The sequence below is a fragment of the Colletotrichum costaricense genome (genome assembly GCF_030867565.1).
Source record: "Colletotrichum costaricense strain IMI 309622 chromosome Unknown Scaffold_8.1, whole genome shotgun sequence".
In the NCBI taxonomy this organism is placed as follows: Eukaryota; Fungi; Ascomycota; class Sordariomycetes; order Glomerellales; family Glomerellaceae; genus Colletotrichum; species Colletotrichum costaricense.
In genome coordinates, this window is record NW_026848237.1 from 1,483,192 (window position 1) to 1,506,561 (window position 23,370).

General features: G+C 54.0%; 12 protein-coding genes across 12 annotated transcripts; 5 read left to right on the forward strand and 7 right to left on the reverse strand.

Moving 5' to 3' along the window:
• Positions 1-92: 92 nt before the first annotated feature.
• Positions 93-782, reverse strand: CCOS01_08527 (mitochondrial ribosomal protein; the record flags this gene model as incomplete). Its single annotated transcript, XM_060456688.1, has 1 exon — positions 93-782. One exon carries the CDS (start codon positions 780-782, stop codon positions 93-95), a length of 690 nt encoding a protein of 229 aa, XP_060312962.1.
• Positions 783-1,304: 522 nt separating this feature from the next.
• On the reverse strand, positions 1,305-3,086 carry CCOS01_08528 (uncharacterized protein; the record flags this gene model as incomplete). Its single annotated transcript, XM_060456689.1, has 4 exons — positions 1,305-1,438; positions 1,525-1,868; positions 2,047-2,207; positions 2,832-3,086. 4 exons carry the CDS (start codon positions 3,084-3,086, stop codon positions 1,305-1,307), a joined length of 894 nt encoding a protein of 297 aa, XP_060312963.1.
• Positions 3,087-4,144: 1,058 nt separating this feature from the next.
• On the forward strand, positions 4,145-4,577 carry CCOS01_08529 (uncharacterized protein; the record flags this gene model as incomplete). Its single annotated transcript, XM_060456690.1, has 3 exons — positions 4,145-4,204; positions 4,264-4,407; positions 4,482-4,577. 3 exons carry the CDS (start codon positions 4,145-4,147, stop codon positions 4,575-4,577), a joined length of 300 nt encoding a protein of 99 aa, XP_060312964.1.
• Positions 4,578-4,911: 334 nt separating this feature from the next.
• CCOS01_08530 (uncharacterized protein) lies at positions 4,912-5,385 on the reverse strand (the record flags this gene model as incomplete). The annotated part of the gene is made up of 1 exon (XM_060456691.1): positions 4,912-5,385. One exon carries the CDS (start codon positions 5,383-5,385, stop codon positions 4,912-4,914), a length of 474 nt encoding a protein of 157 aa, XP_060312965.1.
• A 1,179-nt stretch (positions 5,386-6,564) lies between these two features.
• Positions 6,565-8,731, forward strand: CCOS01_08531 (hsp90-like protein; the record flags this gene model as incomplete). The annotated part of the gene is made up of 2 exons (XM_060456692.1): positions 6,565-6,828; positions 6,893-8,731. 2 exons carry the CDS (start codon positions 6,565-6,567, stop codon positions 8,729-8,731), a joined length of 2,103 nt encoding a protein of 700 aa, XP_060312966.1.
• A 988-nt stretch (positions 8,732-9,719) lies between these two features.
• CCOS01_08532 (uncharacterized protein) lies at positions 9,720-10,106 on the reverse strand (the record flags this gene model as incomplete). Its single annotated transcript, XM_060456693.1, has 2 exons — positions 9,720-9,995; positions 10,089-10,106. The coding sequence occupies 2 exons, from the start codon at positions 10,104-10,106 to the stop codon at positions 9,720-9,722; spliced, it is 294 nt and encodes a 97-aa protein (XP_060312967.1).
• A 1,060-nt stretch (positions 10,107-11,166) lies between these two features.
• Positions 11,167-13,148, reverse strand: CCOS01_08533 (bacterial alpha-L-rhamnosidase domain-containing protein; the record flags this gene model as incomplete). The annotated part of the gene is made up of 2 exons (XM_060456694.1): positions 11,167-11,207; positions 11,267-13,148. 2 exons carry the CDS (start codon positions 13,146-13,148, stop codon positions 11,167-11,169), a joined length of 1,923 nt encoding a protein of 640 aa, XP_060312968.1.
• A 2,280-nt stretch (positions 13,149-15,428) lies between these two features.
• CCOS01_08534 (uncharacterized protein) lies at positions 15,429-15,821 on the forward strand (the record flags this gene model as incomplete). Its single annotated transcript, XM_060456695.1, has 1 exon — positions 15,429-15,821. The coding sequence occupies one exon, from the start codon at positions 15,429-15,431 to the stop codon at positions 15,819-15,821; it is 393 nt and encodes a 130-aa protein (XP_060312969.1).
• Positions 15,822-15,833: 12 nt separating this feature from the next.
• CCOS01_08535 (uncharacterized protein) lies at positions 15,834-16,094 on the forward strand (the record flags this gene model as incomplete). Its single annotated transcript, XM_060456696.1, has 1 exon — positions 15,834-16,094. A coding segment is annotated over one exon (261 nt), but the record flags the coding sequence as incomplete, so codon positions are not given.
• Positions 16,095-16,808: 714 nt separating this feature from the next.
• Positions 16,809-17,656, reverse strand: CCOS01_08536 (uncharacterized protein; the record flags this gene model as incomplete). Its single annotated transcript, XM_060456697.1, has 2 exons — positions 16,809-16,951; positions 17,206-17,656. 2 exons carry the CDS (start codon positions 17,654-17,656, stop codon positions 16,809-16,811), a joined length of 594 nt encoding a protein of 197 aa, XP_060312971.1.
• Positions 17,657-18,017: 361 nt separating this feature from the next.
• On the forward strand, positions 18,018-18,419 carry CCOS01_08537 (uncharacterized protein; the record flags this gene model as incomplete). The annotated part of the gene is made up of 1 exon (XM_060456698.1): positions 18,018-18,419. One exon carries the CDS (start codon positions 18,018-18,020, stop codon positions 18,417-18,419), a length of 402 nt encoding a protein of 133 aa, XP_060312972.1.
• Positions 18,420-21,228: 2,809 nt separating this feature from the next.
• CCOS01_08538 (uncharacterized protein) lies at positions 21,229-21,489 on the reverse strand (the record flags this gene model as incomplete). The annotated part of the gene is made up of 1 exon (XM_060456699.1): positions 21,229-21,489. The coding sequence occupies one exon, from the start codon at positions 21,487-21,489 to the stop codon at positions 21,229-21,231; it is 261 nt and encodes an 86-aa protein (XP_060312973.1).
• Positions 21,490-23,370: the final 1,881 nt, after the last annotated feature.

Below are 23,370 nucleotides of genomic sequence, written 5' to 3' on the forward strand. Positions count from 1 at the left end.
GCATCGTACAAGCTTCTTTTCTCGCCAGCTATACGCAGGGGATGCTGACGACAGTGGTGATGGTTTTGTTTGTGTCATGCTCTCGCGTTGCCTTATTTCTTTCCCTTCTTGCCCTTCTCCGGTGCCGCCACCTTCTTGGGGGGCTCCTTGACAGCCTGCTGCGGCTGCATCGCGGCGTACCCGCTGATCAAATCGCCCATGTCGAAGATGTCGTCCTCCTCGGGGGTAGCAGCCGGCTGGGCAGGCTTCGCGGTCTCCTTTGCCGGGGCGGCAGCAGCAGCGTCCTTTCCAGCAGTCTCCTTTCCTATGGCAGCAGCGTCCTTTCCAGCGCCCTTTGCAGAAGAAGTTGCGGCCGCAGCAGCGGCGGCGTTGAGCTCCTCCTCCGTCGGCTTCTTGGCAGCCAAATCGAACCCGCGACCGAAACGCTCACGGAAGGCCGCGAGTTTTCCGGCCTCGTCGACTTCCACGTTCTTCAGGGACTTGTCAGAGGGTTGCCAGAGGGCGTGGTTGCGGGAGTCCTTTGCGGAGCGGACGAGGGGGCTCGGGGAGGTGGTGCGGACGGTGTAGGTGCTTCCGTCGGAGAGCTGGATGAGCTGGGTGAAGGTGTAAGGGCGGCGGGGGCGGGGAATGAAGGTTGCTGCACGGGATTGTTGGGTTGGGAGACCTATTCTCGGTGAGGAGGCGGAGGAGATTGTGGCGCCGGAGCAGGAGGAGGTTGTGAGGGAGGGTCGGTGGGCGAGGAGGCTTGTCGGCCTGGGCAGGTGGGTTGGGAGCTTGCCCATTTTTGCGGATTTTCGTATGGTTCGAGGAGTGGTGGAGGAAGCTCAATCAATTTGGAGGCGAGGAAGAGCTCTAGTAGGATCGTAGAGAAAGGTTCGGTGGCGAGAACGGTGCGACGGGCGGAGGAAGCGCGCGCGTGGGCAGAGGAGAATTTGTTTGAAGCTTTTGGCGATGCTGGCTCGATTGGCTCGATTCTCCTTGGCCGCTGGCCGTGCGACCTGAGGAAACCAAAATTTCGGTTGGTCGGGGCCGGGGAGTTCCGTGCGCGCGGGTCCACAGCTCAGCGTGTGCCCGGGGAGTGATTTCTTATCGATAAGGAATTTTTCTGGGTTCGATTTACATCACCGAGAGCTTGAGCTACCACCATTACAAGGGGGGTAAGGAAGTCCAGCTTTTGACGTCCTTCACAGCCACTCCACGAGCCATTGCTTTCCTTTGACAGAATTTACAGACGCGACCTGCGCGGATTACAGTTGCACCGTTTATTGCTTGGTTAGACTGCCGAATCGCGAAGTGACTGCGCGCTACCCCGTACGGCAACCTCGGGCTAAGCTCCGGCGCATGCGATGACCGGAGCTCGTGTGCTGGGGGCCGCGCTGCGTCGCGTCGGCCGGCCAAGGACCGAAGGAGGCGGCGTTCAGCGGACCCTGATTGGAAGCTGTAAGGCATTGCCACTATTCAATATGCTTGAACATGGTCACTGACGCATCGTCTCAGCTCAGAATGAACGTTCTTCAAGCATACCAGGGCCCGTCGGCCCAAACCCACCGACCTCCGAGCACCACCGAACAATACACACGACACCGCGATATCTCTCCTCCTCTTCCTCTTCCTCCTCGAAACCAATGACACCAACGACAACATGGCGCAGAGAACCCCACCAACCCCCAACAACAACCCACGACCCCACAGCCGACCTCCCAGCACAGCTCTGCGGCGTGATGCGGAGACTAGCGCACTCGGTCGTCGTCGCCACGGCCACAGATCGCGCGGGTCGGCCACGGGGCATGACGATGTCGAGCTTCGTGAGCTTGAGCATGGAGCCCGTGCCGCTGGTGACGTTCAACGTCCGGACGCCGAGCCGGACGCTGGATGCGATTCGTGAGAGCGGCGGAGTTTTCAATGTGCATGTTCTCGCGGAGGGAGGGGAGGGCGCGAGGGTTGCGGATTTGTTTACGAGGGGGAACGCTGGTGCCGGGGAGGGGTTGTTTGAGGGGTTGCCTGGGGGGGTTGAGGTTGTTGAGGAGGATGGGGAGGCGCCTTTACTTGAAGGGAAGGGGGTGTTGTATGTGATCAAGTGCCGGGCTCTTGGGGAGGGGATGGTGAGGGTTAGGGATCATGTTGTTGTTGTTGGGGAGGTTGAGGGGGTTGTGAGGGGGGGAGGGGAGGGGTTTGGGCTTGTTTATGCTGATCGACGGTATCGGACGCTGGGGGAGTGTTTGGTAAAGGGAGAGAAGTGAAGACGGGAGACTGAGGTTGGAGATGTTGTGTATCATACCCCATGTATAGAGATTGCGGATAGAGTGTATACTATGTGAGGGAAACTCCGCCCATTGATTTCAAAGAGGATAGTTAGGGCGGCTGTAAATCGGCACTGGGAGCTTGTTGACGATATGAACTGGGCTTTGAATTATTTCCAACAACCAGCTTTGCACAAGAGACCGTCAGGTGAGAGATATCATACAGGTCGGTTTTGGCCAAGTCCGATAGATAAAATTCTTCAAGTTCATTCATTCTATGCATACAATGTTACGAATCGCGTTCATGATCATAGGTTCTCCTCCTCCCGTCGTAAGCTTTTCACTGCCTACCGCATTGGAGTCTCTTGAAGCTCACACCCCACTTCCGACATATTTAAGATAAGGGCACCCGATCCGCTATCCTGAATAGTAATGTACTTCGAGATCCAACACCAGTAAAGACAGTGTAACGACTCCGTCTATTTGCCCGGGCACCCACGGCCCAAGCCATTGGAGATTGAACAGCAATCAGCGTTCTATGCATACTACACGTCAGTTCTGCCCTTTAATTCTTCTCATCGTGTTACTTACACATTTGGTGCGGGGGATATTGTAGTCTGTAGCACAATACTTGTGCAGAGGACAGTAAATGTTGCCGGGAAGAGTACCGTACTGCCTAAAGCAGGCAGCCTCTGAGCTAAAGCAACAGTCATGCTTCCCATCGCACTGAGCATTTGGGTCGCCAACACCTGGGGCTTTCTGTCGGTTCTCAAGCCTGGCCGGGTTGGCGATGGCCGTTCCCACCGTCAGGGAGATGATGCTGATAATAACTGAGGAGAACTTCATGGTTGAGGAAAAGAATCAGGTTTGGTTGTAGATGTGTAAGATGTGGAAGTTGGATAGAGATAAGAATGAGCTGGTTCTAAGTCATCCTGATGATCAAAGACAGATGAGCTTTATACTTTTCTCAGATAGCCCAAACCGCTGTGTGTACTTGAAAATAGAATCCTGATATTCGGGCTTGCCCCTTTCCAATTCATGAGACTACGGCCTTGATACATCCTAAAGGGCTGCCCAGAGTCCATCGGCGTAGCACACTGATTGTGCCAATGTTCGAGCTAGTTGCCTTTGATGGTCGACAGGTTAAAGTTGAGACTTGGTAAGGTATGCACGTACACTTCCTAGTCCGGCAAGTTTTCTTATTCCAGGCCACCAAGGCAGAATATTCAGATTTAGAGCGTTCGTTTAGGAAACAATATCCATGAAGCATGTTCCAAGGCCCGTAGTCCATCGCTTATAGAGTTTACAACCGTGCGAGTAGGTATGCGAGTCAGTTTATTCTGTGTTGACAGTAGGAATACCCGCGTCTATCGCGTTTCATACTGTGCTCAGCTGCCCGAGTGCCGCCTTACGTTGGGTAATACATGATAAAGTATAAGGTAATAATAGAGAAATACGTGTCGGTTTGAGTGATTATCAATATGGCCGAAGTGGGATTTGGTATGTCGGTTCACCTCCTGTTCTAGGAGGTGTTTCTTCTTCGAGGCCATCAAGGCCGTCAAGGCCATCGATACTAGTGAAAGTTTATGTTGCCTATACATCTCTCTATGAGGCTCGACAAGCACACTCTCAGAACCAACAATAACTATTGCATGAAGAAGTCTAGTCTGTTTCATATCACGAGAACGGTATCTCCTGCTCGAGCAAGGCTAGCGGCCTATTTCTAGGAGTGGCATCGGTGCACTATGGCAATGCCTCAATGGAATTTTATGTTATATAAAGGGTCAGATCATCTGTCGACCGAGAGTTGCAATCACTCGACTCTTCACTCACAACACAACTATCACGACCTCTCAAACACTTTACTTCAAAACCACCTTCAAGCAGCACTTCATATCTCCAATATGCAGCTCATCAACTTTATCTTCGTTACTGCCATGACCATTACATCGGTTAATGCTGGCGTAGGTGACCTCTTCCGGTCCGGCCAGCTTTGATGCAGAGTCGCTAACACTCGAAATAGTGCATGATTGCAGGGAGCTACGATCCCAATTGCTGCTGGGGCGGTAAAGATAACGTAGATGCCTGTAACAGGCAAGGCGCTTGCAACGTTGCCGGCGACACAGAAAATTACTGTGCCAAGTTTGGAATCACCCCGCAGCAGTGTGTAAGTAGCCTCATGAACTGCCCCTTCTGCCCCAAGACATCACAGAGGACCTTTCTGACGTGCTCTCTGTCTAGGATGCCGATTGTTGCGACACACGCACCAAGAAAGGCAAGCCTTGTCCTAAGGGGAGGAATGCCTGTGACCGCAAAACGGGCTGCCCTAACAGGTAGACTATTGCCGTTGCAACTTCGCACTGTTCAGTCTGCCCATCGCTTAGTATCTCGCTTATCTCGCTTATCCCGCATAGAGCGGTTACCGAAACTGGGTGATTCTACCACCGCTTGGACCTGGCTAGCACTCTTAGCATACCTACCTTGAAAATAGCATTCATTCAGCTCAGTGTGGGCCTGGAAACTCGCCCGTGTCCCATTCTTCAGTGCCTGGATGTGTCTAGATATGCCCAACCATGTGCAACTATTGTTGAGGGTGGTCAAAATTAACCTTGAATTGAGAGTTATATAGTCTGAGTCCAAGTGTAAATAGACGGGAGTTAATTGGCCTGTCTTAATGTCTGCTGGTAGGTTTTGGATAGAGCAAGTTCTGTAAGCAACTCTTCCTGCGGCTCCTTGGCAGCGGTGTGAAACGGGTCCCAACTGAAGTAGGGCAGGCATTGTAGTTGAAGCCGAGAATAGACGTCGTGAAAAGAGATGGACCGTGCAACGACCCCCTGGCCGTTGCCAATGATGCGGGCGGTTCAGACGCGGGGGAGATGAGATGTGCTGGCATATCCGCAAGGCGCCGCCGCAGACTTAAGCCAGCAGCCCAGCACCCAACCTCGGGGCAGATTTCACGAAGGGGTGGCGCTTGGTTTTCAGCCTCGTCGATGGGTGGGACTTGTGGCAAGGGTATTTCAACGCCAGACGACTGGTTGCTGGGCTTAACTTCGCCCGCGTTGACATCGAACCATTCAAGGTGGACCTTGGAGCAAACAGAAGTATCTAGCAAACAGTGGAAGTGTCGATTTCTGTTTGAGAACATTGAGAACGGGGATTCATCGTTCGGAGGCGGTAAGACTGGAGTAAAAGAAGACTTTGGACAGGACAAACAGACACTGTTCATCCCCACATCGAAGCAGGCACGGAGGCACGGAGGCAAGGGAGAATCAATAGAAGGCAAGAAGCTGTGACCACCGGACGCTACGTGAGGTACCTAGGTAGAGCGACGCCTTCCTTAACCTTCTGAGGTAGGTATAGGGTAGGTAAGGTACATACAAAAGAGGTTCCTTACATAAGGTGAGGTACCTAAGATAAATACACTTGAAGCTGTTTACAAGGTAAGCGCACCTCAGTGGATGGCGGTAAGGCGTCCCTTCCCCAAATGCATTGGATGGCGATTCTCTTCTTTTCCATGCTGGTCTGAGTCTGAGGTGCTATGGAGGCAGGCGCAGGCGGCAGGCGGCAGGCAGGCGAGGAAGGCACAAGAAAAAAAAAGGGACCCTCGTCCCACACGGTGGCCCCCGCAGATCGGCCAATCAGAGCCCCCGCACGGTTGCTGTGGTGGCAGGGCAAGCGAATCAGAGAAGGGTCTGGAAGGCCTGGAGGTGATGGAATCGCATAGAATTCTTGAGCTGGGGGGGTGAGCGTCGCTGCCTTTCTGCTTTGGGGTCCAGACGGCCACCGGGACTCCAGACGCCTTTTTCTTTTTTAGCCTCCTCCTCTTCCCACGTCGTCTTGACTTTCAGACTTCTTCTTCTTCGCATCTCAACTTTTCTCTCCCTCTCCCAATTTCTCTCTTCTCTCCTACTCCCCCAAAAGAATCAATCTTTCCATCGTCGATTCGTAGCAGCGAAAGACCTGTTGCATTCGTAGAGAAGCTCTTCTCAAGGTAAGCCCGCCGAAACATACCCCGCTGTCCCGGTCTGGTCTCGATGCCGTTTTGCCGTCCCTACCGTCACCCCTCACTTCTTTTTCGATTGGAACTTGGCATCTCGCAATTCAAGCGTCAGCCTCGTCAGTGATTGAGATTGATCATCTCTGCATCATCTGCCCTGGAGATCCAATCCCGCGAAGTCGGCGACAAGGCTCCCCTCCCCCCGCTCTACTACCCCTCCACAAATCGCAGCCTCACCGCCACACAACCACCTTTTCCAAACAACATCTAACAAATCTTGACAGAATTACGACCGTTACGCCCTAGATACCCACATCCTCCATCACAATGTCTTCCCCGGAGACCTTCGAGTTCCAGGCTGAGATCTCTCAGCTCCTGTCGCTCATCATCAACACTGTCTACTCAAACAAGGAGATCTTCCTGCGTGAGCTTGTTTCCAACGCCTCCGATGCCTTGGACAAGATCCGCTATGAGTCCCTCTCCGACCCCAGCAAGCTCGACTCGGGCAAGGACCTGAGAATCGACATCATCCCCGATAAGGAGAACAAGACCCTTACCATCCGTGATACCGGTATTGGTTTCACCAAGGCTGTAAGTACCACATGTTCCCAATATTTACCACTCAATTGCAATGATCAGTAGCTGACCTCCTCAGGACCTCGTCAACAACCTGGGTACCATTGCCCGCTCCGGAACCAAGCAGTTCATGGAGGCCCTCACCGCCGGTGCCGATATCTCCATGATCGGTCAGTTCGGTGTTGGTTTCTACTCTGCCTACCTTGTCGCCGACAAGGTCACCGTCGTCTCCAAGCACAATGATGACGAGCAGTACGTCTGGGAGTCTTCCGCTGGTGGTACCTTCTCCATCACCCCTGACACCGAGGGTGAGGCTCTTGGCCGCGGCACCAAGATCATCCTTCACTTGAAGGATGAGCAGACCGACTACCTCAACGAGGCCAAGGTCAAGGAGGTCATCAAGAAGCACTCCGAGTTCATCTCCTACCCCATCTACCTCCACGTCACCAAGGAGACCGAGAAGGAGGTCCCCGATGAGGAGGCCACCGAGACCACCGAGGAGGGTGACGACAAGAAGCCCAAGATCGAGGAGGTCGATGACGATGAGGAGGAGAAGAAGCCCAAGACCAAGAAGGTCAAGGAGACTTCCATCGAGGAGGAGGAGCTCAACAAGCAGAAGCCCATCTGGACTCGCAACCCCCAGGACATCTCCCAGGAGGAGTACGCCTCCTTCTACAAGTCCCTCTCCAACGACTGGGAGGACCACCTTGCCGTCAAGCACTTCTCTGTTGAGGGTCAGCTCGAGTTCCGTGCCATCCTCTTCGTTCCCAAGCGCGCTCCCTTCGACCTGTTCGAGACCAAGAAGACCAAGAACAACATCAAGCTCTACGTCCGCCGTGTCTTCATCACCGACGATGCCACCGACCTCATTCCCGAGTGGCTCGGCTTCGTCAAGGGTGTTGTCGACTCTGAGGACCTTCCCCTCAACCTGTCTCGTGAGACCCTTCAGCAGAACAAGATCATGAAGGTCATCAAGAAGAACATCGTCAAGAAGGCTCTTGAGCTCTTCCAGGAGATCGCTGAGGACAAGGAGCAGTTCGACAAGTTCTACTCTGCCTTCTCCAAGAACCTCAAGCTCGGAATCCACGAGGACTCCCAGAACCGCAACATCCTCGCCAAGCTCCTCCGCTTCAACTCCACCAAGTCTGGCGATGAGCTCACCTCCCTCTCCGACTACGTCACTCGCATGCCCGAGGTCCAGAAGAACATCTACTACATCACTGGCGAGTCCATCAAGGCTGTCACCAAGTCTCCCTTCCTGGACTCCCTCAAGGAGAAGAACTTTGAGGTTCTCTTCCTTGTTGACCCCATTGATGAGTACGCCATGACTCAGCTCAAGGAGTTCGAGGGCAAGAAGCTCGTCGACATCACCAAGGACTTCGAGCTCGAGGAGACCGAGGAGGAGAAGGCTGCCCGTGAGGCCGAGGAGAAGGAGTACGAGGGTCTCGCTAAGAGCCTGAAGAACGTTCTCGGCGACAAGGTCGAGAAGGTTGTCGTCTCCCAGATGCTCACTGGTGCCCCTTGCGCCATTCGCACTGGCCAGTTCGGTTGGTCCGCCAACATGGAGCGTATCATGAAGGCTCAGGCCCTCCGTGATACCTCCATGTCCTCGTACATGTCTTCCAAGAAGACCTTCGAGATCTCCCCCAAGAGCACCATCATCAAGGAGCTCAAGAAGAAGGTCGAGACCGACGGCGAGAACGACCGCACCGTCAAGTCTATCGTCCAGCTTCTCTTCGAGACCTCTCTCCTGGTCTCTGGCTTCACCATTGATGAGCCCGCCAGCTTCGCCGAGCGTATCCACAAGCTTGTTCAGCTCGGCCTGAACATTGACGAGGAGGAGGAGACTGTCGAGGCTCCCGCCGCTGACACGTCCGCTGTCGAGACTGGCGACAGCGCCATGGAGGAGGTTGACTAAAGGATCTTTGGGATGAAAAATACGGGATACCAGAGAAAAAGTTCATCGGAGTTGGACGGTTTTCGGTTTTAATTGCGGCTTCGGAAGTTTTCCATAATTGCCTCCCCATATTAGATGTATGGGTGTATTCTAGTTAGCCCGTCATGATCATGAGACAGATGAGGTAGACGCTCAGAATTGGAATGTTAAGACAAACAACCTTCTATGGTGATGTGATATATTGTGCCTTGTACTTGTGGTATCTCGTCTTGTCGCCAGTTGGTCGAGTTTGGTTGACTGGCTGTGATGGTATGCCTCTTCTAACCTGCTCTCCATAGATGGAGCCATCGAAGAATGTCAGTATAAAGTGGTTCCCTAAGAAATCTACGCCGTCGTTCTTGACAGCAAAGATGATGCACCTTGAGGAACGACTAGCTCATGGCAAACCACGGCCGCTCGAACTGGATGCGACAGGCCTCCTGATAAGACTTCTTGCGCGAGCAGCCGGTCTTTGACATGACACCGTTGTGTCTGAGCCGCCCAAATTCCAGGCCGGGCCACTGGCTCACGCTCGCTCACGCTGGGTCGCGCGATATCAGCATCCGTGAAGCAGAAAAATTCCAGAAAGCCCCTTTGGCTCAGTGGTAGAGCGTCGCACTCGTACTTGTTCGACATGCGAAGGTCCACGGTTCAATCCCGTGAGGGGGCATCCTTTTTGAATCCTCGACTTAAGTTGCATCCTTTTTCCCGTTCTAATCACTTGTATACATTCAGTTGATACTCGGGAGCCGGCTGGTACACTACACGAGGCATTTGGCATGCTCCGGGTTGAAAGTGCAAGGTTAAGTCAAGAAAGTTCTGAATAGTAACTACCTGATAGCCCCAGCGAAACAACCCCCCCTTCCCTTGCCTCCCTAATCAGCCCTTTCTCAATTCTTGCATCCCCTCTTCAATTCCATAACAAGTCAGCTTCTTCCTCTCTAACATCTCTTGAATCGTTCAATCGAGCTCACTGGCCGCAGCCGTAAGCGCCACAAGCACTATTCGCGTTTGCCGAACAACCAGACAGGCAGACAGCGGATCTCCTGCCAGCCCAAGCACACTGGGCGATGCAGAGATTGGTCTGGACATTGATGCATTGAAACCAGCCGGTGTAGGGGCAGGCTCGAGCCTCAATGTTGCTGGTGGTTGCTGCGTTATTGGTGGTTGCCACGTTGCTGGTGGTGTCTGCTTCGGCTACTGGAGCGGCCATGGAGAAAGGCAGGCTTATGGCGGCCGCGAGGAGCTGTAGATACAGGTCAAGATTAGCTTGAAGAGCATTCCTTAGATACTGACAGCGAGCTGTCAAGACTTAGTTGAGGAGAGAGTTTAGTCTTACGAAGCTTTGGAAGTGCATTTTTGCTGGATTAAGGGGGGCTTTCAGGTGGCGACTGAAGGCTGGCGTTGAGGGGCTGGATATATAGAAGACGAAGAGCAGAGCTATTGTTTTGTGAGAAGATGTTCCGACTGTGGCTGCTGATGTATTTCCAAACCAGAAGAAGAGGTGATTTCATCGCCGTTTTATATTTCCACTCGGAATCACGATGCGCTTCTTGGTCCTCAGCTATCGCCTCGGCGTCTGCCTCTATGAGGCTATGCTATCCCACTCAGCCCAAGGGCTGACGATGTCTAGGTGACTGGCGCGCGAGTAGACTTACTCCTGGCTGTAAAGAATTGACGAAGTTGGAAGAGAAATACGAGGCGCATAGTTGTGGATCAACTTTTTGTCCCTCTCAGACTTGAAAAGTCCATCGTAGGAAGTCCACGCGGTGGATCTGCTGCAGGCCGAGACTCTCGGCGTCAGCTTGTCTTGGGTTCATCATCTTTGGAATGGTTACTGAATTGCCATCTCACGTCAGCTAATGTCGCTTCGTCTATACTTTGACTAACACCTGTGATAACCCACTGCCAGGTTCTTGCGAAAGGATTTAGTTCGTCAAAGTGGGACTAACTCGGAATAGCATATTCGGATCCAATAAGGACTTCACGAGAGTGGATAGTTCGAGTCCCTTGAAAGATTCAGTCCAATCAATGCAGTCGGTGATAGCCTAATCGAACTGCCCAGTTCTGTGGCATGAACCGGGGGATTCAGCTATAGATCTCGTAGATCTATATGCCCCTCCTGGGAGCCAGTTCCTGAAGGCTATCAGCATTCGTGGTGTTTGAACCATAACCAACCGCCCTACCAGGTGTTCTCATAAGCAAACCAAAGGATCCTCCAGTCTGTCTGGGTGCAAGCATGATTATAGATCTGTATTGCTTCACACTGCTCATGGTACAGTCCTGTTCAACAACTGACTCGACATCCCTCGCCCCTGACTTTCGTCCGCCCTCCTTGGAGACGACCGCCATCCCACTTCTCCCCATCAACAAACAAAACCTCACAATACGGAATCTCAAGTACTCCCTCAGTCCCATTAGGTGTCAGAATCTCCGCCTCCAGTACCCCTTCTCTCCCCTGCCTATCATCATCACCATCACCACCACCCTCAACCACAACAACAGCCCCATACTCACCCCCCTTCCCATCCCTCCACCCCGCCTCAGCCCTCCTCAGATCCCCCATCTGCGGCTCGAACCGCCACCTTCCCCACCCAACAACCTCAAGCCCGACAACCTTGAAGCTAAGAGCCTGCGTCGGCCCCGTAGACCAGCTGTGCGAGAGCGAAGTATACGCCGCGTCGTAGTTATACCCCCGCTGCGAGCGGTAATACAACGACCCGTTGGCGCTCATCCCCTCCACGAGCGTGGTGCCCGTCATGAGCGGGGAGTCGAGCATGTAGCCCCACGTGCGGCGCATCAGCCGCAGCCCGCGACGGGGTTTCCGCGCGGCGAAATGCGCGAGGACTTCGATGGAGGAGATAAAGGGGGAGATTGTGTCCGGTAGCTCGGGCGTGACGGGCCCGATGGCGTTCCAGTTGCGTAGTAGTGCCGCGGAGAGGGAGGAGGCTTGGGCGGGGGATGTGGTGAGGTTATACTGCAAGGCCAGCGCGTTGCCGTCCTGGGGGAAGAGGAGCGCTCCCGCGGCGGTCTCGTTGTCGCGGTACTGCGAGGCGGAGGCGTCCCAGAGGACGGTATTGTACGCCGTCTTGAGCCTCGCTGCCGCGGCCGCCCACGTTGTTGCCTGCTCTCCGCGGTCGTTGGAGTCTGTCGCCGTGTCGGCGGCAAGGCTGGCGAGGGAAGAGAGGGCATGGTAGTTCAAGGCGTTGAGGGCGCTGTTGTACCCTCCCCCGCCGAGACGAGCCCAGTCGTTTGTCTCGACTTGCTCTGCAAGGCCTATGCCGCTGCTGGCGTCGATGGCGCGGAGGATATAACTCGCGCCCGCTGTGATGTTCCCCCACCGGCCGTCAACCCACGCTTCGTCGCGAGTGAAAATCGCGTAGTTGAAGCAAGCGATCAATGTCCAAGCATGATACGTATCGCTCTTCGCGCCCCGTCTCCAAGAGCCAGTCGTCGGGCCCGCGAAGGGTAACTGGCCCGTAGAAGCATTCTGGTAAAGAAACATGGTCTCCAGAGCAAAGAACACCGACTCCAACCCGGCATCGCCGAGACCTAGGTACGCCGTCGTGCCCGCGATTCCCAAGTCGCCCGGCCAGACTGCGCGGTCCCGCTTCGCGCCGTCGAGGAGCATGGGGCCCTCGACGCCGAGGGTCGCGTTGTAGGCCCAGCCTGGTTTAACTTGAGGTAGCCAGCGGGATGTGTTGGGGGGCGCGATGTTGGTTTGGGCTGTGAAGACGCCGGCGTGCCAGATGCGGGTTAGGAGGTCGTCGTCTGGGGTATGGAAGTGGCCTGCCCAGAGGGAGGGGTTTGGTTGGGATGGGGAGTAGGCTAGGTGGCAGATGATCGAGGTGATTGTTACGGAGCGGAAGGCGTGGAGCGTCAGGTATTTGAAGCCGCCGCGGAAGCGTTCTTTGGGCATGGTGTAGGCGTAGGGGGTTGTTGAAGAGGAAGCGGGGATTGTGACGTTGAGGGCCTTGTCGTAGTCTTGAGTTGGTGTTGCGCCTGTATCGTCTGAGATCTCACGGACGAAGGAGGGTGATTCAGCGAAGGCGAGGGAGAAGTGCGGCTCTGATGAGTTACTGGGTGATGACGATGTATTGTTGGATTCTGCCATCATGGAGAGGAGACCGCCGACGTAGCCAAAGTCCAGGGATACTTGACCTCCTGGCTGGAGGGTGAGGACGAAGCTCCCGTCATCGGCGGAGGTCGCCACGTTCGCGGGCCCGGAGACGGCGTGGATCCGTTGAGGGAGGACGGCCCGGGTGGACGGGCTGTTGATGTACGCTTCCCATGGCCGAGCTGGATTCGGGTCCGTAGTGCTGGCCGTTGAGACAAGTAGGGCGGATGAGGAGAAAAGGAGGAGCGCAAAGTGGAGGAGGCGTGCCATCATTGGGGCCATCTTGAGCAGAGGACGGCGAGGTCGCAGGGAGATGGGTGTTCCATTGTGATGTCGTGCCGGACGGCGGCTCTATGTGGTTTTCTTATTTCAACAACATGACGGAGCGAGTGAGTGTTTCTTGGCATGCGATCCCGTTCTGGTAGGTCAGGCTTGTGTAAGTCGGCGATGTGGAAGAATTTCCCCGCGTACTCGTGTTAGCGAGATTGACGGGGGTGAATGTCGGGGTAAATCTGAAGCGAGGCGGCGAGCGTTTGCCCGGGATGCGGAGGCGGGGTTGGCGAGAGAGACGATCGCAACTCCAGATCACTGCCAGGGTTTACGTATTCCCTGTCGATCTTCTGTGTTGCACGTTTGACTTGGGTCCTGATCCCAAGGTCTAGAGGCAATACAACATGTATAACCTTTCTCGTGCTAAGTGAGTCAATCGTACGTCTACACCGTTATTAACCCTACTTTGGGGATTGAGTGTTCTTGGCAAGAGGCTATGATGGTTTCCGAGACGCGAAGACAAGGCAGTGGATAGTCCATCTGTCGATTGCGAAAGTGACCGCAATATCCGAGAGGGACCTGTCTATGACAGCTGCTTTCCGGATCAAAGAAGTGAAATTTATCTTGAGGCTCCTGCGTTGACCCCAAGCTTCGACGCTGTTCTCATGGAGACGCCTCAAGTGAGTCTGTCTCGGCCTCTGAACCAGAAGCTGTTAGTCGGCGGCACCTAGTTTGAACTCATTGCCGTATGAGTCAAGGTCTATACGCGCGGAAAAGTTCCTCATAGCTGTCGCGCTTCTGATACGTCCTCCTTACCATCGGCATAGTCGACGTCCTCCTCGTATCCATCGAGAGCCTGGCCTTTGACGCGAGGTAGATAGCTATAAATATGATCTCTCTCGGCATCGTCAATTCTCAGAGTAACTATTTCATGCTTTCCAGACAGTCCAGCTGCCCTGATCCATCGACTTCCTTTGATAACGGGCAGGTAATGCGTTTACCCGGCCAGATCTAACACCTAAGTCCTCGTAGATCAGCGGGAGATACATCTATATAAACAGCCGCAAACTTGCATCTAGACTACAATCTTCTGGCAGGGTCAATGAGGTATTGAATGCCCTTGTCATGAAACTTGGCCGCAGTCACAGTGACTACACGGCATGGGCAGTGCGACTCATCCTCAGGTAATTCGCTGTACCATGGCATCAACCCATATTCTATACGTCCGTCTTCTTCCCTCGCGCTTTATCGATCGGCAAGGGTCTATATCCCGCAGAATCCTCGAAATCCCACGTTAAGAAGGGAGAGCCAGGGACTGCTGAGAATTTAGGCCTCAAGGGGATGATGAGGTGATGTACGACCCATGAAGTCGAACGCTTGGATAGTATCGTCGCGAAGCCCACACTCATTTCTGGTCTATTAGAGACCAGGGAGTAGAACACCTCTAATAAAACAATAGCAATAGAACTAATGTACGACACTGTGTGCCGTCTTCTCGCCCTCTCGCCCTCTCGCCCTCGTCTCTGAGCACATAGTGTTCGAGATCACTTAGACAAGCCTTCTTAGTCCACACGATCCATCAAGATATGCTACTAATGTGGAAGGTACATGATCAGCATCCGTCATATACAACGCCCTAGCGATGCCGCTCCCTATAAAGAGCACCCGACATCGTGGAATCAAAGCCATAGCCTAGAAACTGTGGTAACGACCATGGTAGTACCGCGGGAATGCTAGGAAACCGCACAAGAGCATAAGCACTGGACAAAGGAACTAACAGCTCCTTGAGCCCAACCATTACATTACTTTGATGCAAATTTCACTTTCACATAATAAGAACCGCTCATCTCCCGTCTTAAACACGATCTCTCACGAATACGTGAACGAGGACCGACGAGGCAAAGAGATAGATCACGTTCTTTCAGCTACTGTCCTTCGGGCTTGTGAACACCCGCCTAGCGAGCTAAAGGTGTCACCCTCGACGATGCAGAAATCAAGAAGAGCGAATGGAAGGGCAAGAAGAACGAGCCGGCACATCCTTCGGTAGAAACTCCATTCCAATCGACAATGCGAGGATCTCATCGACTTATATAGACTATAACCGACGTCCGATGATGGGTAAGGAGTCAAGTGCGAACTCGATCTTGCGGAGCTTACTTTGCTGCCCAGGGCGAGAGGTTCTTACATAGGTAGAGATATCGTCAAACTCCATCATCTACGATGGTCTCACACTAAACACTAGATTATCAAGAGAAAGGAACGCAGAGACCCAAGTTCATAAGGGCCCTACAGATGTCTCGGACGACCAGTCTCAACTCGCCTTGTCCACAAAGATGTAGTATCTCACTTAAAGCCAAGCACTTCCAACATCCCGGCGCCATCGTAAGCCCTAAGGCAAACCAAACATCGACATCCGTCAATGCGACAACCCAAACGAACGGACAAGCTACGCATAAGCCAAATAGCCGGCGCCCCCAAAACCCGCCGCTAGACAAATCGACGGCGTCATCACGGTCTCTCACTAATGTCAACAAACTCAGAATATTCCGTCGTCCGTGCTCTACGAGGGATCTAGCCCTAGTAAGCCATCGACGTAAGAACTCAAGTAAGACTGCCGTCGTGCCGCGTCCTGCGCGGCTTCATCTAAATGAAAAGCATCGCAGTTGGAAGCTTGAAAAGGGGTAAACCGATAGCATCGAAAGACGAGAGACGAATGACGAGGTGATATGCTCTAGAGAGTCCAACGAAACAAACATCAGCCAGTCTAGTCCTTGGTCAGCTCTTCTCAATCAAGCCACGCCGCAGAGCTGCAGGGCTCAGAATCCTCTCATGGCGCGGCATACTCTCACCATTCGACCGTATAGAAAATCGTCCCCAACCAACGAAGTAAAAGTCTGCAAGAACTATTCGATTCGCAGCTGCCAGATACCAACGCTCCACTTGGAGCTGTCAGTTTGAGTTCAGCCGGACTCTCTGTGAGGTCAAGAGGGCTTCTCACCCAACAAGCGTGTGCCGAGTTGGTGGTTCTGGTGACGTTAGTTCCCGAGCAAGCTCTGTTCGCCCTGGGGTCTCCAAGAAGCCTGTGCGCAGAAGGGTAAGGGGAGTCTCGACACCACAGGCTGCGTCGCTGTAGAAAGTTCTGTCGAGGCGATTGGGGGAAAACCAGTTCATCAAGTAGTCAAGCTGCCAACGCATCAAGCTCTGGGGCCAGCTGATTGTTAGTTAGCTAGCCCCAATGTCTCAGCACAGCCCAGCCTTCCCGCGAGGCCCCAAAACGGCCTCTTGGACTTTTAGTACGAAGCCCGGCGCGCTTTCTAGCGACAGGGTGTGTGGTCCTTTGGTTTCCCGCCATCGCGCCAATCCCGCGTCTATGGGAAATACGCCGGGCGCCACTTGTGGATGACGGGTGCGGGCGGAAGGGCAATTTCTTCGCTTTGGCTCCTTCGTCTGTGCGGCCACCCGTCCAACGACGACAGATTCGGCTGAAGCCAAAGTAAATATGAAAATTCTGGACCTCCTCTCCTCCAACAACCGCCGTGACGGTGAAGGAGTGTGAAAGCTGTGGGCGCTCGCACCTAGCCTTCATCACGTTACTCACTAGACTCAGAGTGCAGTCTGCGCACCCCTGCTGTCTCATCGGACCCAAGCCAATGGAAATGCCGAAACCCCTGTCTACTTGAATAGGCCCCTGGTCGCGGGATCTTTGGCGGCTACGATTGGAGAGGGAACAGGGGCCACTGGTGGGCTCGTCGTTGGTTCCAGTCCTGGAAGCGAGCGAAGACCCCGGGTGACTTCATCATTGCTCGGGCTCGCTCCTAGAGACCGTCGACTTGTGACTCGATATCCGTGTCAATATGGTGGATTCATTTTGTTGGAACATTGAACATCCAGATGCTGCGTTGTCTTCGGAGTCAGCGAGACGATCCTGGCTTCACCGCCGCAAGTACCGGTGACATGGCGATGGTTGTAGACTTGCGACCGTGCAAAACCCAGAGATCTGCGATTCCCCAAGACCGGGAACAAGCCACAGAAGCAAACGGGTGCAAGGGTATCTGTGAGTGGCACAGACTCATAAATTGCAACCGAAAGCCGCGCTCCGCTGGCACTGAGCCACCCGAGACCCGCTTCGCCGGACTCAAGTGCCACGTCACCAGCCTCACGACCCAGTGATGGCATGGGATCCGGATGAGGCGTGTGGCGGAGTGCAGGTTTTGCAGGTTTTGCATGCTCGTTTGCGGGCTGGTTGCCTCACCACAGTACCTTTCAGCGCCACCAAAGACGCCGTTGCGGAATTGCTCCTGCACCTCTGGCAGGGCCGCCGTCTCGCTTCGGCAGCAACTTGGCCTTGACCTTGCGGCATACGACGCAGCCGCAATCGCAACCCATTTACGGATACCAGGCCTTGGTTCAGTCCAGTTTAGACGCGGCCAGCGCATGATAGTCGCCACAGTCGAGCTGCAGGTTTCAGCTGCTCTGGTATGGCCGCTGTGTCTCCATTTGCGCTTGTCGTTACTGAGCATGTTGCCTAAAGGATCATGGCTCCTTGAACAGCAAATCCGTGATCCCAGTCGACCAGTACTCGTAGAGAGCCTTCGATGCCGCGTTTGATTTGGCTGGCCGATTGTATCGCCCAGATACCGCGCCGCTTTGGTTATCGGTTGAGGGGTCGACCTAGCCTCTAGGCCATGGGGGAGAAGGCCATGTTGCTATTCTCGTCGTATCCAGCATGCCGCAAATCATGCACCCAATGTTGGTTAGAAGCCGATTGCTGGCCTGGCGACATGCGGATTTTGATGGTAAGCTCGTCGAGTATCACTTGTTGACGTTTCTTTTGGACATCATAATTGTTTATGCTGCTCATTATCCGCGCCGTACTCGTCAATGTGTGCGACAGGAGTTGTCATTTTCCTTGCAAGCGTAGGCTCCGAGACATTGGCAGCCCGTTGCGGGGGAAACGTTCGGGGCCGGCCTAAAAGTCAAGATGAGATATCATCTCTGACTAAGACTCATGACGCCAGTATCATCTCTTTTCAGCATAATCATCTTGAAAGAGACATTCGGTCGTGGAGTCAAAGTAGACGATTGGTGATGGACCGTTTCCGGGAGATGCGGGTAAGGAGAGACATGCATGAGGGGGAAATGGACCTTCAGGGACCAAAGTTTTGGTGGTGGGAGATTGTGATGGGTCAGCCAGGTGATTGGCCCAAATTGTCCATTAAAAGGCCAATGAAGGACGGGAAGAGGGATCGCGCCCCTTCCTGCCCAGAAGTCCATTTCGAATAGAGCCAATCATACAATTGAGAATGCTCCAGACCCCGGACGAGGAGAATAGCAATACTCCTCTTCCAATATTGGTTGGATGCTATACGCGGCCGACGGGGGCGATGGTCGTTGCTCGAGCGGATCTGGACTTTGAATGAGACAATATCAAACTCTAGTTTGCCCTGGAACAAGGGCCTTGAAGATGGGTTGGAGCGTTGCACTGTCTGCGAATGGAAGACTTCCAAATGTCTTCCATCACCAGACTGCCGTATCGAGCCGACTCTCACCCCCAAGTCACCCCACGGATAGGCAGGCTGTGAAGCTGACTCTGCGGGCAACGGGCCGTATCAGACGACCGGGTCGTGGGTGAGATTGCAAGGACGGTGGGCCACTGGTGAGCGTATCATTGCCTGTTGTGCCGGAGAATATAACAATTGGGAGAATAGTTCGAATCCGTCGGTCCACCTTGCCCGGATCTTTTGGGACTATCTTGGATAAAGGAGGCTTCGAGGGTGTGCCGTACCATCCATCTCCTATTAGCTTAGTAGGCCGAGGGTCCGGTTCACCAAGTTTGACGACACCCTCAATGAATCCTAACTCGACTTACGAACAGACGTGAAAGCGCGTCTGATTGTTGGTGGCGCTTCCTGGTCGTTGGTTCGACGACGCGTCGTTGAGGCTTTTCGCTGCAGTCATCTATCATGGCCATGTATGGCGTCCAGTGGAAGTTTGCTACTACCTCGCCGCGGGGGCCTGCGTCGATCCTCCTGCGAGCGTCTCGATCGAGTTGCTTTGAGGACTGAGCGTTCCAACCGATGTTTCCCTGTTGGTTTTCGCGAGGAGTAGGCCCGGAGAGTTGAGAGCAAATCAACGTGGTGCCGCAATGCCCATCAAGCCGGTTCAGTAACATTCTCTGTGATTAGGGGCAGAGTATGTTTGTTGATAGATGATAGATGGCATGAAAAGTCGATGATAGTCTCTCGGTACGATTGTGAGCTTGGTCTGTGTCTCTTTCGAGGCTTGTGCCCGCCCGAGCCGTCCACACCATCTCGAGGGTCGAGGGAATTCTAGCCGAAGAAAGCTCATGGTCATCAAGGATGAAGCGCCGAGGCAATCTGGAGATGTCGCCAAACAAGCGCCGGGCATTGGAGGAAGGGTGGGGCGTATGTGACAAGCGTAGCGGTAGCGTGGGCGATCAACAGGGAGGGTGGCACAAGAGCGAGACATGCAGAAACCTGTCCTCTCGGACAGCGTGGAAGTGAGACATGCAGTGGATCATTGATGGATGACATGTTGACGACAGTTGACGACGCTGGTGAATCAAGCGGTTCTGAATTGTCTTGCTCGGTAGCAGGCGGTTGGACGGTGATAGTCTTCAGACACGGTGGAGAGAGACGCAGGGGAAAGGCAGGATAGAACAGAGGCAGGTACTTTGTCGAGAGGCAGATACGAAGCCATAACGAGACCTGGTTGAACGTGTGAGGGCTCCCATCCGGCACTTTTCGAGTGGGCAAAGTGGATCGTATTGTTCCATAGAGTTAGAAATGACCAGGTGTCGAGAGGCTATGGGGGGCCTAGGGCTGGGACTGAGTGGATAATGTGAAGCGTTGGTACCGTAATGTGTAATGTATGGATATCGCTCTGTGTGTAGGCAGTCTGAGCGTTTTGGGCTAGAAAGCACAAAAGGCATGGCAAGAAAACGTGGTGGAGGAGAGTCAAGGTCGAGAAGAAGAAAAGAAAAAGACATGGATCGAGAGGCGACCGTTGGCCCCGCCTCACTCCACGGGCCACACTGACCAGTGACACGGACCACTAGGTGACTGAGGTGCACGTTCCAACTAAGCTGAGCCGTCTTGACCCGCAAGTACGTACCGACAGCCGCTGCGCTAGATCCAGGTTGGGGCAGGTGCATTCAAGACCCACTTTCTGGGCCGTCTGTCTGCTCCCTGGTCCTTCCTGCTGCTCCAGCCAGTGCTCCTTCGTCTTCGGTCGCCATCGATGCTTCCCGTCCAAGTCGCTTCTTTCCCTCCCATCGTCGGGTCACGGGGTGTCTCCTTCCATTCCCTCCACCATTCCTTCCAACAAACCAACTCTCAAATCTGAGGTTGTTTTGTGAGGGAAGGCACTTACCGGTACCATATCTTGTAACATCATTGGGCCCTCTTACCACTCGCGGTCATTGTCCCGTTTTCTCATCGACCCCGGGTCAATGTCCACCCGCCATCGCTGTTTCCCATTCGCAACGTGAAATTGTCAACCAAACACGACCAGTCTCTGTGCGCCGCAATTCATTCGACAGTGACATCCAGCGTCACCCCTGCCTTTCTCCGTCGATAACAGCAAACTTATTACTTTTGCCTTCTTACTCATACGACCAGGCCTGACTTTTCTACGGTACACTCCTGTCCGGTCTCGTCCTCTGATCTTTCTCACTCGTTCATGGCGGGGCGGGCCATCCCCCGTGTGCCCTCGGTCGCTGTCGCTCCAAGGGCATTCCCAGCCGCCAGCTTTGGGCGTTTGCCTCCCCGCCATCTCAACTTCTCAACTCAAGCTCGTCCAGTGTACTGCGTAAGTGTCGCCGAGACTCGAGACTTATTTCCGCCCCGAGTCCCGTGCCCTCCAACCCAAACGAAACTACACTACACCGTAAGGTGCACACTACCGCCCTCGCCGTCGGTGAGCTCGTGGGGTAAGGTACCGAGTAGCGCATGCCAACTGGCGGTAAGCACAGCCATCCTGCTCGCCTAATTTTGAGTCACACGTTCGGTTTCCGGTTCTTCCCATGACGGCACTTCAACGATGATATTCCTCTCGGTTTTCAAAAACAGCATCAAGATCGAATTCGACGTGCCGGCAAAAGTCTGTTTCCCCCCTTGGAGCCCCCTCTCCAGTCTTCTTCCCCCCCTCCCCAAAAGGCAAAAGGACCAGCATCCCAGAATCCCAGACGATGCAAAGGACCCCGAAAGCGGACAAGGGCACGACAAGGGTTTGCGGCCCAATGACAACGTCGAGTGGCCTTGTCAAGGCTCTTTGCTGTTGCCATAGGACGAGCCGTGTATGCAGAGTCCAGGGCGAAAAAAGCTACCCGCATGGCGGCGCAGTTGCCGTACGGAGTACGCAGTACCTAGTAGCCAGCTTCGCGCCTCATCTCATGGCTGTTGATGCCAGGCGTCTCTCGAGTCCCCGACGTACTACTATTTTTTCCTCGTCATTTCTGGCCCATCAGGTAGTAACGGGTAATAGGTAGGCGACCCAGCTAAGGTATCTCTTTCACGCCTCCACCTACTCTCCGTACCCTGTACACATCGGCCTCTCATCGTCTTGCGTGCCTTTCTCAGCATTTTACCCTCTCGTCTTGGCTCCTAGCCAAAGTCTCTAGCCCCTCTTTCGCACTTCGAGTCCCATCTGTATCCGTATCCCTCTCTAAGGTGTCTTGAAATACTCCCCAGCGGAGCCCGGAGCCCCCCCTATGCAACGCATCTGCACACTCCTCAGGTTGTTTCCACCGCGACAGGAGTTCGCATATTGATGTTCACCCAGCTCCCCCTTTCCGTCTTTTCCAGGCGTGCCGGGGGCTCTTGTAGTTTCTCTTTGCGTTTCCTCCATCTGTCAGGATGAGTCAACATAGCAATTGGCCTAAATTGCTGTATGATCTGCTCCCTCCTGCGCGCGCTCCCTGTCAATGGCTGCCCAATGCCGAAGCGCCGTGCTCGGCGGTTGCAGCAGCTCACCTGACTTGAGCCCATGATGCGCAATTCTTGACCGCCGCAAGACTATGGCGTAGGAGAAATGTAGTATGTAAGTGTGGCCTGCGTAGGTATTGCACACCCCGACATAGGTATTGCGAGAGCACAGCCAGCCCGATATTTCAAAGACAAGGGTCTTGGAGCCATACGTAGGTAAAGACGAAGAAGAAACTAGCATCCAACATCTCATCTATTCGCACAGATACCTAGATGGATGCAGATGCAGCGATGCGAGAGATGGGATACTTTTCGTAGTATGTACACTCACACGCCCCAAGAAAAGGTAGGTATCTTTGGTTGGGTACTTCCATTGGGTTCCACCCAGACCACCCCCCCCCCCCCCTTGGTGTGCGTGTGTGCCTCGCATTCCCATCCCGGTACATCGTGCAGAAAGCACTGCTCCTGTCCCGCCGTCTGCACTCTTGCTGCTAGTCATACCCCTGCTCGCTGGACCCGGCCGCCGTTGTCCATTCACGTTGTTCCAGTAGCCTGGAAAGCAACAAGCAAAGTGCAAGATACTTTACCTGGATGAAGGTACTTTGCGAGAGGTAGATGGCATGCCCTGAATTGGTGAGTGCCTACCCCGACGTATATACAATCCGATGTTGCCTTCTTTTGGCTTCGCCTTGGCTACCTACCTTATTGCTACGTAGCTGTAGCTTCCATCTCTCTTTCTTTTCTTATCTTTGCCTCATCCCAGTGCTCCTTGTTCCTTGTCAAGCCCTCTTGCCACGCTGCTTCACCTTAGATCTATCTACCCGTCGTCTCCCATCTCCATATTCCTATCCGCCCACCCTCATTCTCACTCATCCATCTCCGCATCTCGACTCACAACTTGTCTCGACGACAACTCCCACTTAGCAAACCGGCGCATCACGGTCTGACTTGACGTCTTGCCACGAAACGACATATCACTTTTAACCTCTCTTGTCACCGTCATCCCTCTGTCACAAGAAGAGGGCTGGCCATCTCTTCTCAGCGGCGCCAAGGTACTATCTATCTGCCTCTCTGTCTGCCTGTCTAGACTCTAGGCGCGGCCTTTTCCCCCACCATCTTTGAGACCCCTCTGAACCCCTCCACCACCACTACAACCATCCCGACCGAATCGGCTCTCCCACGGCAGCCGCGCAACCTCGCACCACCCCACCACTTCACACCCTCACTATCGCAGCCCGGAAACCATCCCCCTTCTTCCGCGCCAGCCTTCCTTGTAAACAATTTTTTTC